The sequence below is a fragment of the Vombatus ursinus genome, unplaced genomic scaffold, assembly GCF_900497805.2.
Source record: "Vombatus ursinus unplaced genomic scaffold, bare-nosed wombat genome assembly UNPS02014807.1, whole genome shotgun sequence".
Taxonomy (NCBI): domain Eukaryota; kingdom Metazoa; phylum Chordata; class Mammalia; order Diprotodontia; family Vombatidae; genus Vombatus; species Vombatus ursinus.
The window spans coordinates 18,882,344-18,902,034 of record NW_020954585.1 but is presented as its reverse complement, the minus strand read 5'-3'; the positions used below and the strand labels follow the sequence as shown (position 1 = coordinate 18,902,034).

The following is a 19,691-nucleotide window of genomic DNA, read 5'->3' as shown; positions in this document are numbered from 1 at the left end:
CTAGGTAGAGATAGAGTGTGCTTAACAAGAGCTGGTTCAGATGAATTTGCCTGGAGTCTTGCAAATCTGATCAAATGGACTTTTAAACTGAAATGGACTGGGATGGGGTGGGGGAAGGAGGGTGTAGGAGAGAAGGGACCTATTTATACATATTTACCAAGCTAGATATCAAAGAAAGCAACTAGCTACAACACAGGAGAATAATAGCAGCTGAGATGTCTAAAAGTTTACAGAAAACAATATCTAAAAAAGGAACCATAGCAATAATATACTCACAGCTGGAGGAGATGGGATTGAATAGGATTGCTTGTACAAGTAGAAGGCTTTGCTTTGGTTAGGAGTAAGGCCACCTCTTCATGTGAAAAGGATGAAGGAGGAGATAATAGCAGAAGGCATTTGAGGTTAGGAGATTGCTAGGAGATGAGGAAGAGGAGACAAGAAGTTCATTACATACAGCCTCAGTTTTTTCTGTAAAATATGAGGCAAGGTTCTCTATCATGGGCATCTGAGAATTTGTGATAAAGAAGAGAAAACTGGTCATGATGTGACTTTCACCATAGATATTGGGAGAGCAGATTTCAAACAGTTCAAATAGAAAACAAGATACTTTAGATCTAATGAATTAAAATTCTGCAGGTAAAATCAACCAAAGAGAGATAAGAAGGTTTCAGAAATGAATTTCTGAAGATACTTCATGGAACAGTGCTAATGAGGGAAAAAAAATGATGTGTATGTGGGGGGCGGGGAAGATGTCTAAAGAGACTGATATGGATGTGCAGGGAACTCATCAACTAACTTAAATTTTTAAAAATTATGTTCAGAAATTTGAATCAAGCATGGAATGGAGGATGAATTCAAAAGGATGATGTGGTTATGTAAAAACAGTGTCAGAAGCATTAAAGCTCAGAATGAGCTGAGGCTGGTAAAGAAAGCTAAGGTTAACAAAAATGAGTTTATCTTTTTCTAAAGCTGCATTAGGAAAAGAAGGACAGGAAGACAATAACTGTGGAGGGGATGTAGAACTGTTCAATTCTCATTTTATTTCTTTTTTCTTTGCCAAGGATAATTGTCTTTGGACTAGAAAGAACAGAATAAAAATAACTAATAGAGAGAGCAAACACCTTACCTCCCTCATTTAATGAGTGTAAGTCACTTGGCCAAGACTGGCTACATCATAGGGTATTGGAAGAACCAGTGTCTGTGATTATTGAGTCACAATCATTGATCTTTGAAAGATCAACGGGAAAAGGTATGTGTCGCAGAATTGGAAAGGTGCAGATACTGTCCAAATTTTCATAAAGGGGAAAAAATGGATTCTGCAAAATACAGGCCAGGGGGCTTCAATTCCTGGTAGAATTCCAAAATCTTTTATTAAGGGGATGCTTCATGGACATTTGGAAAATTACGTAGTAGTCACACATAGTAAGACTAGCTAGGCCCCAATTAGTATGAGTAATGAATCCTTTAAGGAGGTAGCATGTATTTGAATTCGTGCTATTTGAAGTTATAATTCTGTAAAATATGGTCATTGGTTCCAGCCCCATGGGAATATGCAAGGCAAATGCAAATAATGCAGCCACTCAGGGGATTTGTTACTTGCACTAATCAGGCCCTAGCTGTACGTTAAAAGATAATTTCTTTTTTGACAGGATTACTAGACTAGTAGATGAAGAGCATGCTACAGACATAGCTTAATTCAGTTTTAGCAAGGAATTTGGCAAAGTCTCTCAAGCTTGTGGGAAAATGGAGCACTGTGAGCTGAATAGCAATACAATTAGGTGGGATTAAGAACTGGTTGAATGACTATTAGTCATTAATGTTTGGATGTGATCTTGGAAGGAGGTCTCCAGGGGTATTCCTCAGAGATCTATGCTTGGCCCTGTGCTATTGAAGGAATGTTTTCTGAATGTTTATAAATTATTTGAATGAAGATATAAGTGATATGCTTATCAAATTTGCAGGTGACACAAAGTAGAAAGGGATGGCTAACATGTTGGATGACAGTCAGGATTCTGAATGATCCTATCAGGCTAGAACATTTGGCCAGACCTGTGAAGATGAGAATAAATGTAATGTTTTACATATGAGGTTTTTTTGTTTTATTTTTTGTTTTTTAAATCTGGTCCCCAAGAACAAGACATGGAAGGTATGGCTAGACAACAATTCCTCTGAAAAAGATCTGGGGGCAGGAGGGGAGTATTGGACTAGAGACCCAGCATGAATCAACAGGCAGCCAAGAAAGCCAATTCTATCTTAGCCTGCCATAAATAAGAAAGTGCCTGATGGTCCTCCTGTACTCTGCCTGGTCAGATCACATCTGGAATATGTGTTAATTATTGGGCTTCAGATTTTTTTTTTGGCTAGGCAACAGGGTTAAGTGACTTGCCCAGGGTGACACAGCTAGTAAGTGTTAAGTGTCTGAGGCCAGATTTGAACTCAGGTCCTCCTGACTCCATGGCCTGTGCTCTATCCACTGTGCCACCTAGCTGCCCCTGAGCTTCAGATTTTAAGAAAAACACTGATGAAATGAATAGTAACCAGAGGAGGGCAAATGGGATGGTGAAAGACTGAAAGATGATGCTATGTTCCATTTAGATTGGAAAAGAGAAGACTTCAGAGGTAGGAGGAAATATGATATTCTTCAAGTATTCGAATGGCTATCATGGGGAAAGAAGGATTAGAGTTGTTCTTCCTGATCCCTGATGGCAGACCTGGGAGCCATAGGAGAAAACTTCTAACTGCCTTGGAAGGTAGTGATTTCTCCCTCACTGGAGATCTTTAGGTAACAGTTGGTTGTCAGCTATTCAGAAGGATTGAGGTAGGGATTCTTTTTCAGGTGTTGGTTAGATCTGATGGCTTCCAAAACCTGGGGAGGTGAACTTTTATGGGAGGTCAGGAATGCCAGCAGAGGACTCCCACTTCTAGTTTTTGGAAGTCTTCTTGGGGTTTATCAGAGAATATTTACCTGGCAAGCCATCTTGAGAATGGGAAGTACCAGCAAGGAATGTGATTTCACTGCCAGGCTTGAAAAAACTACAGGAGAAAAATGTGAAGAGACATATGGCTTGACACTAGAGAAGAGGTAAAAGGGAACCATTTACCCCAAACCAGATAGGAAAAAGGGCTGGAGACCCTGTGTGGGGGGCAAGTGAAGAACTATCTCCCAAGTGCTTAAGAGATCCTTTATGGGGCCACTTGGATTAAATTTAGAGCTACAGGAGATCATTGAGTCCAACCCCTGCGGTTTACAAATGTGGAAACTGAGGCTCCAGGAGGTAGCGACCTACTCAAGGTCAAGCAGGGAGTAAGTGGCAGAGCCAGAATTATGAACCCAGGTCTTCAGACTCTAGATCTAGCACTTTCTGCTCTACCACACCAAGGTGCTCTGTATGTTTCCTAAAAACTACCACAATCCCACTCTGAGCTCCACACAAGTGACTCTGTGGAGCAGGTGAAAGAGACAAACAACAAGTTGTGGTGAATAGTCCCTGTGGTTCACCACATAACATATAACATGATCTACTCACTGCATCACAACTGGATCTCACTTCAGATGGGATAGGACTGTCTACAACTACCTGACTCTTTGGTACCAGAACTTAAGGACAGCCTTGGCCCAAGGGGTATTTGCAAAAAATGTTCTACTCTCTCTCTCTGTGTAGTTGGCTTCTTTCTCCCTTAATCAGAACTCTTGACTAGCTTCTCCTCTGACCCAGAATGAGATGAGTAGATTTCCAACGTCAGTGTTTATTTCCTGTAAAATAGGATGAAAACTTCTGACATAAAAAAAAATGACCCTTCTATATTGTTTGAATCTTATTGTTTGAATCTTTATGCCCCTCTGGGAGAAAACTGTAACTCCATTGAGACGACCTTCCAGTCAAAAGATGGTGGCACTGCCTAACTAACTAATCTCTTGCCTATTGATGTGAGTCAATCAACAGGCATTTATTAAGCACTTACTATGTACCAGATACCTGTTCTAGGTGCTGGGGATGCAAATGCAATACAATAAACTAAATAATCCCTACTCAAAGGGAACTTAATCACCTATATTGGTTCTTACTGACAGACAACTGAATGCAGTTTTGAAACTTCTTTTAAGAGGGGCATGGATTCATGCCCCTCTTAGGAGGGGAAATGTGTTCTCCATTTCTCTCTCTCTCTCTCTCCCTCTCCCTCCCTCCCTCCCTCTCCTTCTTATTCCTTATTAATTTCTTTTAATTCTACTACCCTTTTACCATCTTCTCTCAGTCCTATACTTGAATAAAAGTGCCAGATTTGGCAGAAGCAGGGTAGAGATCAGATAACATTATGTCAAAGCTAATGGATAACAAATGCCCATTCTTGGGGGTAGGAGCTTTTATTTCCATAGATTTACAAAACAATACAAAAATATTTGCCTCTAAATGTTAGGAATTTTTCCTTACCAATAGACAATTCTGTTATCATCCATTAGCAAGATTTTAAGTGTGTGGCATAGTGCATCATAGTGACTGCTGCCGAGGTTGAAGTAGTGGAGCAGGGTGAGAGAGCAGCCAGTCTTTTCCCATAATGAATTCAGGCAGTAAAAGTTCTCTGGTTTGTATGCAAACAAAATAGTCTGGGTTTCATTAGCCAGTTGCGTTGTAAAGAGTTCTTCACAAAATGAGGTTTGGGAAAGCAGAAAGGGAATGGAAGGGCCATTCCCCACCCATATTGGGCAGGAAGACAAAGCAAAGAAAGGGATGATGGCATCAGCCTCCAGATGGCATCTCGGTGTGGGTAATGGAGCCATGGAGAGTCAAGGAGTGGATGTCAGGTACCTGTGCCACATATTCATCTCACTTACTGCCTATTCCTCAGGGGGTAATAAAGCATTCCAATTTTAGTCCTCAGGCACAGGGGTTTATAGCTGCCTCTGGATTTAAGGTGCTAAGAGGCTCCCTTCAGGCCTGCCTTATGCTACTTTACCTTTCCAATTTACAGAGTAGGAAAACAGGGAGATGCTGCCTTTGTCATCCTTAGTTTTCTTGCACTGGTTTGAAACAAAACAAGATATTCCCTCAAAAAATTATTGACCAAGGTGGGGAGAGGATAGGAACAACAAAAAATTACTGTTTGTTTTTTATTTTTATTTTTTTTTATAATAAGCAGCTATCACGTGATGAAGCTAAGGAGCAACAAGAGTTGAAGGCTTTGCTCCGCTGGCGCAGACTTCGAGATGAGGTGCAGAACTCCACAGAAGAGATGCAGGTGTTAAGGTAAAAAAAAAAAAAACAAACCAATAAACCAAAAAAAAACCTTTTTAACTTTTTAATATTTTTTTTCCCTTTCCCTCCTTTCCTTCCCCAAAGGATATCTCCAAGTCATCTGATTAAATCTGCTGTTTCCTTTTGAAATTAAATTGAACTGGGTTACTCATCTTCTTTGTGATGTGATTTTTTTCTTTTTAAAGGCTTACAGTGTGGGGGTTTGGTATAAAATGCCTTTTGACATTTTCCAAGTGCCTCTGTTCAGGAAATAGTTAGAGGCCACTTCCTGACCAATGATCCTTGTTTGAGGTTCTAATAGTCACTTTATGTGGTGGCTAAAGCATGTGAAAGAATAGGTTATGAGGGACTGGCAAGACAGTAATGCTTTGCAACCAAAAGAAAAAAAATCTTTAGAAAAAACATTGATTCAAAAATAAGTTTAGTAATAACAGATGTTAGTTTCAATGGGGCATTTTGTCTTGGATGGCTCCCAGCAGAAACCAGAGTTTAGGCTTCTGCTCACCTCCTGTTTAGTTCTAACCAACAGGATTCCACATTTTCTTTTTCTAGATTGCCCTAGCTTCTTTGATCAGATAAGGATTGCCTCTCCTCTCTTTTCCTTTCTTCTCTGAGTTTTCATTTCCTTCAGTAGAATTAGATGTGGGACAGATAGGCAGTTATCTGAGAGCCTGTGTCTTTGGCTGGAAGTGCTGAGAGGTGGCCGGAGACCTTTCTCACTCTCGCTGTGAGGTGGCTGTAGTTGTCCTGACAGCAAGAACAGCTGACCCAGCTTTCTGGTCCAAGGTTGTGTGGGCTGAACTCTGCAATCAGGATTTGTGCAAAGTGGACAGGACCAGGCATTTTAATTTTAAACTCTTATCTGTCCTCCAGCACGCTCATTGGCAGATTTAGCAAAGGCCCCTTTCTACTCTCCCCAACACACAGAAGCCACTTCTCTACCCTTTTTCAACAAACCTATTGTCACTTCTGTAGCGCTCAGTTTGTTACATTGTACTCTAGAAACAAAAGTATGAGAACCTGATGTCTCATCCTGCTGTGACTTCTGGGATATAATGAAAGGATCAACCCTTGAATTCTGTGGTAGGGTCTGGTGGGTCCATACTTATTTCATGGGAGTTCAGTCAGAATTTGCAGGAAAATCTTAGCCCCTTCTGATTCTTTTCATTCCCATATTTGAGTTTGGGGCAGAACTCTGACTTTTACTAGAACTCTGACCTTGGGCAAAGTCACTTAGACTTTAAGTCTCAGTTGCCTCATATGTAAAATGGGGACAATGATACCTATAGTATCTATCTCACAGGGTTTTTATAACTGTCAAATGAAATAGTGTATGTAAGGTGCTTTACAAAACCTTAAAACTATATTAATGTCAAGTTATTATTGACTATTCATTTTGGAGGTCAGCCCATAAGAACACTTTTTTTAAAAACTGGGAACATAAACCTTTTAATGGCAAACCTAGCTGGACATTTGTTGTCCTAGTGTTCAGGAATCATTTTTGTATGAATTTATGCTAATTATTTTGTTGTTCATGATCCTGTGGACCATAGTTGTCTATGGGGTTTTCTTGGCAAAGATATTCAGTGGTTTACCATTTCCTTCTCCAGTGGATCCAGTGGATCCTTTTATCAGGCAATCAGAGGTTAAGTGACTTGCCCAGGGTCACACAGCTAGGAAGTGTCTGAGGCTGGATTTGAACACAGCTCTTCCTGACTCCAGGCCCAGTGCTCTATCAGCAGCCACCAGCTGCCTCTATGCTAACTATACCATAGGTGTTTTTTGAAAGATCCAATAAATAGCATCATAGAAAGTATATTTGAGGAGCATTATTTTCAGTGGGAAATGGGCCTAAATTCATCATGGATCTTATGGTCTGCCTTGAGTTCAGTACAACTGTCCCAGCTCCTGAGAGGGCCACCTTGGGAAGAATCAGAAAGTGGCCAGAAATGAAAGTCAAAAGAGTATCAGTTAGTGTGTGTGTACATGTCCATGTGTATGTAGCATGGAACCAGAACAACCCTTGCTCAGTGCATTTCAGGTTTAGTGTAGTGTTTTGGGTCATCATAGTTATACACATACAACTTGAGCCCCCGTACAGTGCATCCTTTACTAATAGAGCAGGGACTGTAAATCAGATGGTGAAGCTTAATTGGGACAGAATAGCAAATAACAAGGGAAATCCCTCACCCTGTACATAAAGGGGTGCAGTCTCCTGCAGATGCCCATGGTACAAGGGCAAGGGAACGGCCCCTGGACAAGTCGTGATTTAGAATTTTTCTTGGCTGGAACACCTCTCCATCTGCCAATACCTGGCTGTGCCTCTGCTCCATCTCCATAGCTGCTAAGTCTCTCTGCCTCCAAAGTCACCACTTGTGGTTTTTTTTTTTTTTTAGAACTGTTGCTGCTGTCATTTACTTCTAGGCTGCTTCTGCATGGGGGAGGGGGGCTGAAACCCTTGCCCTGATCTGGCTTTGGTTACGTGCTTTCTTCCTTTAAGGGAATGTTATTGTTCTTTTGTGAGACTGCCAGCCTAAAACATTAGCATAAGACTAATCAACAAGTTTCATCTCTTTTATTAGTAAGCCTATAGTCATTCTCCAGAGCTTGGAAAAGAATCCCTTAGATCATGATCTTATTTTTTTTCCCTGCACACTTTATCTCTCCCTTCTCTCCCCAACTCTCAACTCCTCCAAGTATTCCTGAGGGATCTTTTGATATTTAGATTGGGATAAGGAAATTCCTTTCAACTCCTATCTGGCTCCTAGCCAGGGTCACATAAATATGCCAGGGTTATGCAAATTGCCCTATAACTTGAACCAACCTTAAAGAGGCAGTTAGCTGTGTTATAGGGGTCAACAGACCTTTGCTTTGCATTCCTGCAGTTTTGCCTACCTAGGTTGTGGTCCTCCTTATATACAGATGCATAAATATTCATATATATATGTTTTAAAACCTAGGAAAGAATCCCATTGAGAGATGATATTTTGATTAAGGATACTACTTTTTTCAAGACAAACCAAAGAGTCTATGGGGAAAAGCTAATTAAAATTTTTGGCACATATAGAAATTAGTATTTGTTTTAGGCAAAAGTAAATGCAGACAAGTGTAGAAAACAAACTTCTTTGAAAAGCCCACCCGCTTTTGCTTCCCCTGATTCAATTTAATGTAATTCAGAAGGCATTTATTAAGGACCTACTATTATTAGGCACTGATGGATGCCCCCTTGACCTCCCAGAATCACTCCCTGTCTTTAAGGTAGCTGGATGGCTCAGTGGATAGGGTGCTGGGCCTGGAGTCAGAAAGACCTGAGTTCAAATTTGGCCTCCTGTGTGATCTTGGGCAAGTCACTTAATCTCTCTATGCCTCAGTTTCCTTATATGTAAAATGGGGATAATAACAATACCTATCTCACAGGGTTATTGTGAGGATCAAATTAGATAATAATTATAAAGTGCTTAGGACATTGCATGGTAAGCCCTTTATAAATGTGATGATGATGATGATTGATGATGAAAAAAGCACTTTGTAAATTTTAAAGTGCTCACTTTATAACTGGTAGCTATTATTGTTGTTATTCTTATTCTTATGGAGCTTACATTCTTCTCTTCCATTAAACTTTTGTTACTTGGTTATTTCAGGTGTGTCTGAAATAATAGTAGCAATAGCTTAAACTTAGGGGGCATTTGTAAAGTACAACTACCTTGTGAAGGAGAAAGCTTCTGAAGCGAAGCCCTGATCATTTGCAGTGACTTTCTGGAGGCCACACAGATAATAAATAAATAAAAGTGTGGTGGTTCTGAGGCTAAATCCAGTGCTTTTTCTCCTATCCCATGCTTCTGTCTTCTTAAGTGCCTTGGGTGGCCATACAGGACATAAAATACTTTTGTCCACAAATGAGAACAAACAGGGAAAGCCCTAGGCAAAATTATGAGATCAGTGAAGTTTGTTCTAGTATCTCCAGGTTCCCTCTTTTGGTTTACTTTCCTCATACCCCATAGTATGAGATATTTGGTACCTTCATGCTTTCTAATCCCCTCCCTCTATCAAAACTGGAAAGAATCTGGTAGTGTCATTTGTGTTTTTACTGGAACCTCTTTCCCATGACTGTGTTAACTCTCCCAATTATGTCACTTTTTAAGCCTTTCATCCCCTGTTATAGAATGAAAGACTCGTTAAAGGAATTTTTATGTGGAGACTTCCTTTTTCTCCAGGTTGATAAATAATCTAAAGAATCACTTGACAAAACCTAGGAAAAGCAGAGCGGGACAGGGACCAGGGAATAGGTGGAGTGCTACTTTAGGATTCTCTCTTTTTGAGCAAGGACAGATGGGATTATGGAAGCAGAGGAGCCTTTTCAAGTATTTTCAGCTGTGGGGCCTGAAGTGGGAGAGTCAGGAGAAAAGAAAGTCCAGTTGAAAGGCTAGGTCAAAACCCAGGTCTTTTGTATAATGACAGTTAAGGTTTGGAATATTAGAGGAAGCAGCCAACATTGATACTGTTAATGAGTAGAGGAACAGCAAAGTAAAAAGAGAAAAACTGAAACTCCACGTTGGCTGTTTAAAAGTAACACTAATTGTAATAATTAAAACAAAACTGCCTATTTTTATGTCTGATTGCTATGTAGCATGATTGTGCATATCATTAAATACATGTCAGCTTAAATTTTCTTTTTAGTTTTATTTTAGCCATATAAATGCATGCTCAGTTTTCATAGATCATCTAGCATGACCACCTACTCACAGCTTAAAAACATTAGAGAGAATATTTACTTCTTAATTATTAAAGATGTCTTTTGCCCACTCCTCAATCCTGGTGTTCTCTCTAGCCTTTTCCTCATCCACCCTTGTTGCCAGGACAAAATCAGAGCAAAAATGTCAAGAAATCAAAGTGTGCCTTGTTTGATTTCCTTCCTTGAATACTAAGTCTAATAAGAATTACTTTCTGAATTTCATCCCTTCAGGACCCTCTTCTCCCAGCTTATCCAACAAACTAATTCACATAGATTCAGTGGCTGATAAAGGTTTAATGATTTACCCTTTCTAGGGGACAGGGTATTGGGATAGGTTTTAGACATATCCTCATAAAACAATCTAGTTTCTGTATTTCGACCTTCTAATAGCTAGAGTTCCTCTCTGTCTGACCCTCTTTCTGTTGCTTTTCAGTCCTGTCTGACTACTCATGATCCCATTTGGGATTTTCTTGGCAAAGATACTGGAATTGTTTGCCATTTCCTTTTCCAGCTAATTTTACAGATGAGGAAACTGAGGCAAATAGGGTTAAGTGACTTGCCTGGGGTCACACAACTAATAAATGTCTAAGGCCAGATTTGAACTCATGAAGATGAGTCTTCTTAACTCCAGGCCTAGCACTCTAATCACTTCACCAAGAAGCTGCCCCCTGACCTCTTCCTTCCTTCCCTAAGGCCCCAAAGCTGAAGTTACTTGCAATATTTTCCAGTATTCTTGATGATCCCATCCTTTCTCTGTTAGATGAGGAAACTCTCTCTTAGAGTATTGCCCTTAGCACTGTTCAGAAAGACAATGTCTACGTCCAAGTCAGGATCTGAATCCAGGTCTTCCTGTCTTAAAGGCCACCTCTCTATCTGCTATGCCATATGACTTCTCTGTCCTCTTTTTCTCTCTGGCAGTCATATTTGTATTTTAATTGACACCTTCAAAATCCCAAGGCCAAAGAATGACTGCTGGTGGGGATTATGGCGAATTGATGGTGTGGGGGAGTAGGGAAGCAAGCCCTCAGCTACATAACCAGGAGGTTACCTACTCATTATAGGTCAAAACTGTGCTTACGTTCTCTCTCCTGCGTTGTTTAGTATTTGCCAGTGTTCCAGCTGGTGTTGCTTTGAAACTCTCAGCAAGCTCTTCTCTCCACAAAAGACTTGACTAATAGGCATCTCAGAGGAAGCACCATGACTCCCCCGCCCCTATTCGCTAGTGCTTGTCCAGGTCTTTTTTTTTTTTTTTCAAACTTCTGTGTCTCCTTTTTAACTTCTCTCTGAAGTATATTCTGGCAGACCCAGCAGGATCTAACAGCTTACTGCTGCTTATTGTATGGTCTAAAGTAGCTCTCCATTGATTTTATTGTTTATGCCCTATTATCCTTTCCCTTTTCATTCTATATTCATTGCTCAAGTGAAACTCATGCTGAGAAGAGCTTTAAAATATTTCATGCTGAAGAGACACTTACAAAGCAAGTATAATATCTGACATATGCTTTCCCCTGAGATAGCTGCCGGCAAGGTTCACATAATTCTTTATAAATGTATCTTTCCCTGCCTTCTAAGAGAGGGCCTCATGTATTGACCACATACACATTAGCTGATAATAGGGGAAGAAAAGCTAATTATTTAACTTTGCCCTTTGGCATAACTATATTACATATTCCAGAGGAGAAACGTTGTGTGAAGTTGTATGACTTAGAAGTTTCTTAAGGTGTATAAGAAACATTGAGGAAAGTTGTCATGAAAGCTTCCTGCCAACGTTCCTCTTAGACATAGTTTCCATCCCTTAAATATTTTTCATCGATTTCACATATAACTTTGTTAGGTTTATATCAGCAGCTTACCTAACTCACATTTTAATTTATCTGTATTTTTCACCCCATGAGTGAGAATATACCTATATGTAGATAGTAAACCCTAGAGAGGCAGCTAGGTGGCGCAGTAGATAGCACACAAGACCTGGAGTCAGAAGGACCAGAATTCAGATCCAGCCTCAGATAACTGTATGACTTTGGGCAAGTCACTTGTTTCCTCATCTCTAAAATGTGCTTAATATTAATATCTACTTTCCAGGGCTGTTTTGGGGATAAAATGAAATAACATTTGTAAAAGTGGTTTGCGAACCTAAAAGTTCTATGTAATTGCTAGTTCTTTAATAATAATAATAGCTTGCATATAGCACTTACTGTGTGCCTGGCACTGTGGTAAGCATCTTACAATTATTATCTCATTTGATCCTCACAACCACGTTGGGAAGTGGGTGCAATTATTATCCCATTTCTTAGAAGAAATTGAGGCAAAAAGAAGTCACACAGCTAGTAAGTGTCTGAGCCTAGATTTAAACTGAGGTCTTCCTGACCCCAGACCTAGCGCTTTATCCATTGTGTACCACTTAGCTGCCTCAGTTATTATTTTTATCACTATTATTATTTTCTTCATCTGGAATATATGGATAATACTTTTTGCACTGCCTTTGACACAAGGTTGTTGAAAAAAAAGCATTTTATAAACCTTTCATTGCTATAGTATTTATTAGAATTATTAGCCATAATAATCACTCAATGAAGGAGTATTTCCTATATACTTACTATATGCCCAGTATAGTAATGTTACAGTGTTTTAAGGGAGTTGGGAGGAGAGAAGGGAGTTGTAATATGTTGTCAAAGCAATATGGAAACAATATGAAGTAAGACCTAATCAAGTGTTAGGTGGTATAGTGCAGAGTGGAATGATGCTCACAGGTTGGGCTTATTTGGGGAAGGTGTCCTACAGGAGTTGGGTTTTCTCTGGGAAGGAACATGAGCTAAGCGTTGGTGGAGAGGACAAGAATGAACATGAGTATAGGTATAATGAAGATGAGGGGAGCAATGGGTGGGGATGAGGAGGAGGAAGAGGACCTCCAGTTCTACTGGAGGAAAAGATCCATCTATATCAAGGTATATCATATAATTAAGGGATGGATTAGAACAGGGACAGCACCTATGATTTCATTAACAAGGCAGAGAATTCCCCAATGAAGAAACTCCCTCTACCAATGTAGATCAGTACTTTCTCTGCAACTTGAAGTCTTAAAGAATCTCCTGGAGCACAGAGAGGTTAAGTTATTAGCTCAAGATCACACAGTCAGGAAGTGTCCATGGAAGGATTTGAATTCAGGTCTTCCTGGCTTTGAGTTCAACTCTCTATCCACAGTACCACACTGCCTCTTAATAGAAACCAAACCTATTATAATGCCCCTTCAAACCCCCAATTACTTCATGTAATGGTAACTGCCCCCTATAATATAGTTTCACCTCATAACATGTCTTTGGGGGGCTATCTTAGGACGTTGGTAGCATATTTCTATAGACAGATTAAATTCCAAGCAAGGAAGAATTTTATAGGGCACGTAAACTTCTTAATTGGTCTAGATATTAAATAAAGGTACTTGGTACCACATCTAGGATTGGTGCTACTTCAGTTCCTTCAGAGATCCTACTACCTTGTCTATTCTACAGATGTGAACCCACATATGTCCTCACTCCAGGCTGCCTGTACGTTCACTTTTCAGTAACCCTGGTCCCAGAAGGTCTTAACATAGTTTTTGGATCTTTGGTTAAAGAAGCCACTTTTCTGTCAGGGTCCCACATATTCCTGCACTGACCTTTGGGTCAGCTCCTGGGTCCCTCTCAGCAGTCGCTATTGTTCTGGGCCCCCCTGAAGTCCTAGCCTTGTCCCTGACCTTTTTTCTTTTCCTCTGGCCTGCTTAATTCATGAAAATCATATTCACTAGGCATTTGTTAAAGCTGGGTCAATCCATCCTGGGGGTAAATTTTTTGGTCACAATGATTCAAGAAGCCATTTTAAAAAACATAGCAGGCTTGCTGTGTATCTGTGTAGAAACACACAATCACAGCTTGTGCTCCTCAGATACAGTGCTCCATCCGTCTCCTGTCTGTGCCCTTGCCCTGGCTGGCCCCCATGACCTCTTTGCCTCTCTTTACCTTTTAGTTTCCCTGGCTTCCTTCAAGATGAAATTCAAATCACAGCATCTGCAGGAAGTCCTTCCTGGTCCCCTCCTCTACCAGCTCCTTCCTTTCTGAGGTTACTTTCCATCTACTCTGCATGTCTGCATGTATCTTGTATGGACCTAATTATTTGCAAGTTGTCCCCCCTGTGAAATGTAAACTCCTATGAGGGCACAAACTGCTTTTGTCTTTCTTTGTATCCCTCAGTGCTTATCATAGTGCCTGGCTTCTTTAACCAACCAACCAACCAACATTGTAGGTGTTTAATAAATGCTTACTGACTGACTGACAGATACTTGAATACAGTGGAGCTCATTTTTTTTTTATGAAACCACAAATCTCTTATTATACAGAGCTTCCTTATCTTTTAAAATATTCAATAAATTCAACAGGTAACTTTCAAAGCTATTCTGATTGTGATTCCTTCTGTCATTCCTTCTTTTCTCTTATCATTTGAGAGACCCCACCTCCCTCATCAATATCTCTGCTATTAATTAATGACAATAATAATAACTGATGTTTATATAGTGCTTACTGTGTGCTGGGCTTTATGGTAATTGCTTTATAATTATCATCTCATTTGATCTTTACAACAGCTCTGGGAAGGTAGGTACTATTATTACCCCCATTTTATAGTTGAGGAGACTGAGGCAAACAGATGAATGAAAACAATGAATGAAAAAGCATGTATTAAATGATTACTAAGTCCAAGCACTCTGAAAAGACTGGGGATACAAGTAGTAAAAAAAAGAAAAAGGAAGACAGTCACCATAAAGGATGATATTGCATGGCTAGTTCTATCCAACAGGCTTATTCCTCCAACCTATGTTATATAAGGATGTCGGATGTAATTCAGCCATGATCTGTCTAATTCCTTTACCTGTGAGTCCAAGTGTGCTTTTGAGATGATTTAGCATAGCTAAGACCTACCTTGGTTTCCTCTATCTTTTTTTGTACTTTTTGATGATTTTCTGTACTTACCATTTCACCCTTTCTCAAATAAAGGAGAATAAGTTCAATCTTATGGATTCAATGAAAGGCTACTTTTGTTCTATATTTTATTTATATTATTTGGATATTTTCTATTTCACTTCTAAAATATCTCCAAATTGCCTATTTGACATTTTGGATTCATCTACCAGCTGCTTAGAACACCTTATCCTCTTCTTTTCTTTTTTTTTTTTCCAAACTAGAGAGAATTTTCCAAATTCACAAACTTTCAGCATATGGGAAAAACTTGGACGATCTTTGTTGACATGTATTATATAACATTTATCCAGTTTTTATATTCCATTTTGTTACCCAATTTGTCACTAGCTACCACCTGCGGTTAGTCATATTTTTCTATGGCTTTGCTAACTCCAAGTATTTCCTTTTATTGGCAGCCTCACTGACTGACAACACAATTCTTCTTACTTTTTTTCTTTAATTTTATTTTTCTTTATTAATTTTTTTGATTTATCAATAATCACTTCCATATGCTTTTGAGTTTAAAATTTTTCTCCCCCTTCAAGACAGCGCACAATCTGATATAGGCTATACATTTACATTAATATTAAACATATTTTCACATTAGTGATGTAAGTAGAAATTAAAATCAACAGGAGGAACCATCAGAAAGAGGAAACAAAACTCAATGGAAGAGAAAAAAAATAACAATTCGGCTTCCATGTATTGTAAAGCAGCAATCATCAAAACTGCTTGGTACTGGCTAAGAAATAGAGTGGTGGATCAGTGGAATAGGTTAAGTATGCAAGACACTGTAGTCAATGACTATAGTAATCTATTATTTGATAAACCCAAAGACTCCAGCTTCTGGGATAAGAACCCACTCTTTGAAAAAAACTGCTGGGAAAACTGGAAAAGAGTATGGCAGAAACTGTTCTTTGGGTGTGGATAGCATTTTCCATCACAAGGCCTCTGGAGATGTCAGATCCTTGTATTGCCAGGAAGGGTTAAGTTTATCAATATCAGTCATCACACAACGTGGCTGTTGTTGTGTACAACGTTCTCTTGGTTCTGCTCACTTCACTCAGCATCATACCGTACAAGTCTTTCCAGGTTTTTCTGAAGTCAGCCTGTTCATCATTTCTTATAGCACAGTAGTATTCCATCACATTCATATACCACAGCTTGCTCAGCCATTCCCCAATTGATGGGCATCCTCTCAATTTCCAATTCTTTGCCACCACAAAAAGAGCTGCTATGAATATTTTTGTACATGTAGGTCCTTTTCCCATTTGTGTGATCTCTTTGGGATATAGCCCTAGAAGTACTCTTGCTGGGTCAAAGGGTATGCACATTTTTATAGCCCTTTGGGCATAGTTCCAAATTGCTCTCCAAAATGGTTGGATCATTTCACAACTCCACGAACAATGCATTAGTGTTCCACTTTTCCCCCATCTTCTCCAACATTTATCATTTTCCTGTTTTGTCATGTTGGCCATTCTGATAGGTGTGATGTGGTACCTCAGAATTGTTTTGATTTGCATTTCTCTAATCAATAGTGATTTAGAGCATTTTTTCATATGACTATACATGGCTTTAATTTCTTCATCTGAGAACTGTCTGTTCATATCCTTTGACCACTTATCAATTGAGGAATGACTTGTATTCTTATAAATTTGACTTAATTCTCTATATATTTTAGAAATGAGGCTCTTATCAGAGAGACTGGTTGTAAAAATTCTTTCCCAATCTTCTACCTTCCTTCTAATCTTAGTTGCATTGACTTTGTGCAAAAACTTTTCAATTTAATGTAATCAAAATTATCTGTTTTGCTTTTTGTAATATTCTCTATCTCCTGTTTGGTCATGAATTCTTCTGTTCTCCATAGATCTGACAGGTAAACTATTCCTTGCTCTCTCAGTTTGCTTATAGTATCAGCCTTTATATCTAAATCACGTACCCATTTTGACTTTATTTTGGTATATGGTGTGAGATTTTGGTCTATGCCTAGTTTCTGCCATACTCTTTTCCAGTTTTCCCAGCAGTTTTTTTCAAAGAGTGGGTTCTTATCCCAGAAGCTGGAGTCTTTGGGTTTATCAAATAATAGATTACTATAGTCATTGACTACAGTGTCTTGCATACTTAACTTATTCCACTGATCCACCACTCTATTTCTTAGCCAGTACCAAGCAGTTTTGATGATTGCTGCTTTACAATACAATTTAAGATCTGGAATGGCTAGTCCACCTTTCCCTGCATTTCTTTTCAGTAGTTCTCTTGATATTCTGGACCTTTTGTTCTTCCAAATGAATCTTCTTATTATTTTTTCTAACTCTGTAAAATAATTTTTTGGTAGTTTGATTGGTATGGCACTGAATAAGTAAATTAGCTTAGGTAGAACTGTCATTTTTATTATGTTAGCTTGACCTACCCATGAGCAACTGATGTTTTTCCAATTATTTAGATCTGATTTTATTTGCGTGAAAAATGTTTTGTAATTGTGTTCATAGAGTTCCTGGGTTTGTTTCAGGAGGTAGACTCCTAAATATTTTATAATGTCTACAGTAAGTTTAAATGGAATTTCTCTTTCTATCTCTTGCTGTTGGGCTTTGTTGGTAATATATAGAAATGCCGATGATTTATGTGGGTTTATTTTATAGCCTGCAATTTTGCTAAAGTTGTTAATTATTTGAAGTAGTTTTTTACTTGATTCTCTGGGATTCTGTAAGTATCACATCATGTCATCTGCAAAGAGTGATAGGTTTGTTTCTTCTTTGCCTATTCTAATGCCTTCAATGTCTTTTTCTTCTCTTATTGCTAAAGCTAGTGTTTCCAGTACGATGTTGAATAACAGTGGTGATAATGGACATCCTTGTTTCATCCCCGATCTTGTTGGAAATGCTTCTAGCTTGTCCCCATTACATATTATGCTTGCTGAAGGTTTTAGATAGATGCTGTTTATTATTTCAAGGAAGACTCCATTTATACCTATGCTCTCTAGTGTTTTTAATAGGAATGGGTGTTGTATTTTGTCAGAAGCTTTGTCTGCATCTATTGAGATGATCATGTGGTTTCTGTTAGTTTTGGTGTTGATATGATGGATTATGCTAATAGTTTTCCTTATATTGAACCAGCCCTGCATTCCTGGTATAGATTCTACCTGGTCATAGTGTATTCTTTGTGTGATAAGTTGCTGTAATCTATTTGCTAATATTTTGTTTAAAATTTTTGCATCTATATTCATTAGAGAAATTGGTCTATAATTTTCTTTCTCTGTTTTGACTCTTCCTGGTTTAGGTATCAGCACCATATTTGTATCATAAAAAGAATTTGGTAAGATTCCTTCTTTACCTATTTTACCAAATAGTTTATGTAGTATTGGAATTAATTGTTCTTTAAATGTTTGATAGAATTCGCATGTAAATCCATCTGGCCCTGGAGATTTTTTCCTAGGGAGTTCATCAATGACTTGTTCAATTTCTTTTTCTGAGATGGGGTTATTTAAGTATTTTACTTCCTCTTTTGTTAATCTGGGAAATTTATATTTTTGTAAATATATATCCATTTCACTAAGATTGTCAAATTTGTTGGCATATAGTTGGGCAAAATGATTCCTAATTGTTGTTTTAATTTCCTCTTCCTTGGTGGTAGTTTCACCCTTTTCATTCTTGATGCTAGTAATTTGGTTTTCTTCTTTCTTTTTTTTTAATTAGATTAACCAAAGGTTTATCTATTTTATTGGTTTTTTCATAAAACCAGCTCTTAGTTTTATTTATTAGTTCAATAGTTTTCTTAATTTCAATTTTATTAATTTTTCCTTTGGTTTTCAATATTTCTAATTTGATGTTTAATTGAGACTTTTTAATTTGTTCTTTTTCTAGTTTCTTTAGTTGTATGCTCAATTCATTGATCTCCTCTTTTTCTATTTTATTTATGTAAGCATTTAGAGATATAAAACTTCCCCTAAGAACTGCTTTTGCTGCATCCCATAAGTTTTGGTATGTTGTCCCATTATTGTCGTTCTCTTGAATGAAATTATTGATTGTTTCTATGATTTGTTCTTTGACCCAATCATTTTTTTAGGATTAGATTATTTAGTTTCCAATTATTTTTTAATCTATCTTTCCATGGCCCTTTATTACATATAATTTTTATTGCATCATGATCTGAAAAGGATGCATTTACTATTTCTGCCTTTCTGCATTGGATTGTGAGGTTTTTATGCCCTAGTACATGGTCAATTTTTGCATATGTGCCATATACCGCTGAGAAAAAAAGTATATTCCTTTCTATCCCCATTCAGTTTTCTCCACAGGTCTATCATACCTAACTTTTCTAACATTCTGTTCACCTCCTTAATTTCTTTCTTGTTTATTTTGTGGTTAGATTTATCTAGTTCAGAGAGGGGGAGGTTGAGGTCCCCCACTAGTATAGTTTTGCAGTCTATTTCTTCCTGTAACTCCCTGAACTTCTCCTCTAAGAATCTGGATGCTATACTATTTGGTGCATATATGTTTAGTAATGATATTACTTCATTGTCTATGGTGCCTTTTAGCAGGATGTAGTTTCCTTCCTTATCTCTTTTGATAAGATCTATTTTTGCTTTTGCTTTGTCTGAGATCAGGATTGCTACCCCTGCTTTTTTTACTTCAGCTGAAGCATAATATATTTTGCTCCAGCCTTTTACCTTTACCCTGTATCTGTCACTCTTTTTCAAATGTGTTTCCTGTAAAAAACATATTG

At 38.3% G+C, this 19,691-nt stretch overlaps 1 protein-coding gene across 8 annotated transcripts in view; it reads left to right on the top strand.

Annotated features, from left to right (window-relative positions):
• Positions 1-19,691, top strand: part of AOPEP (aminopeptidase O (putative)) — a 568,440-nt gene that overhangs the window by 306,857 nt on the left and 241,892 nt on the right. For all 8 annotated transcript variants that reach the window (XR_003570208.1, XM_027874398.1, XM_027874399.1 and 5 more), the window contains one exon: positions 5,137-5,243. Coding sequence is in view for 7 of the 8 variants with exons in the window: in XM_027874398.1 (XP_027730199.1) it covers positions 5,137-5,243 (107 nt within the window). In the remaining variant the exon portion in view is untranslated. The remainder of the gene's footprint in view (positions 1-5,136; positions 5,244-19,691) is intronic.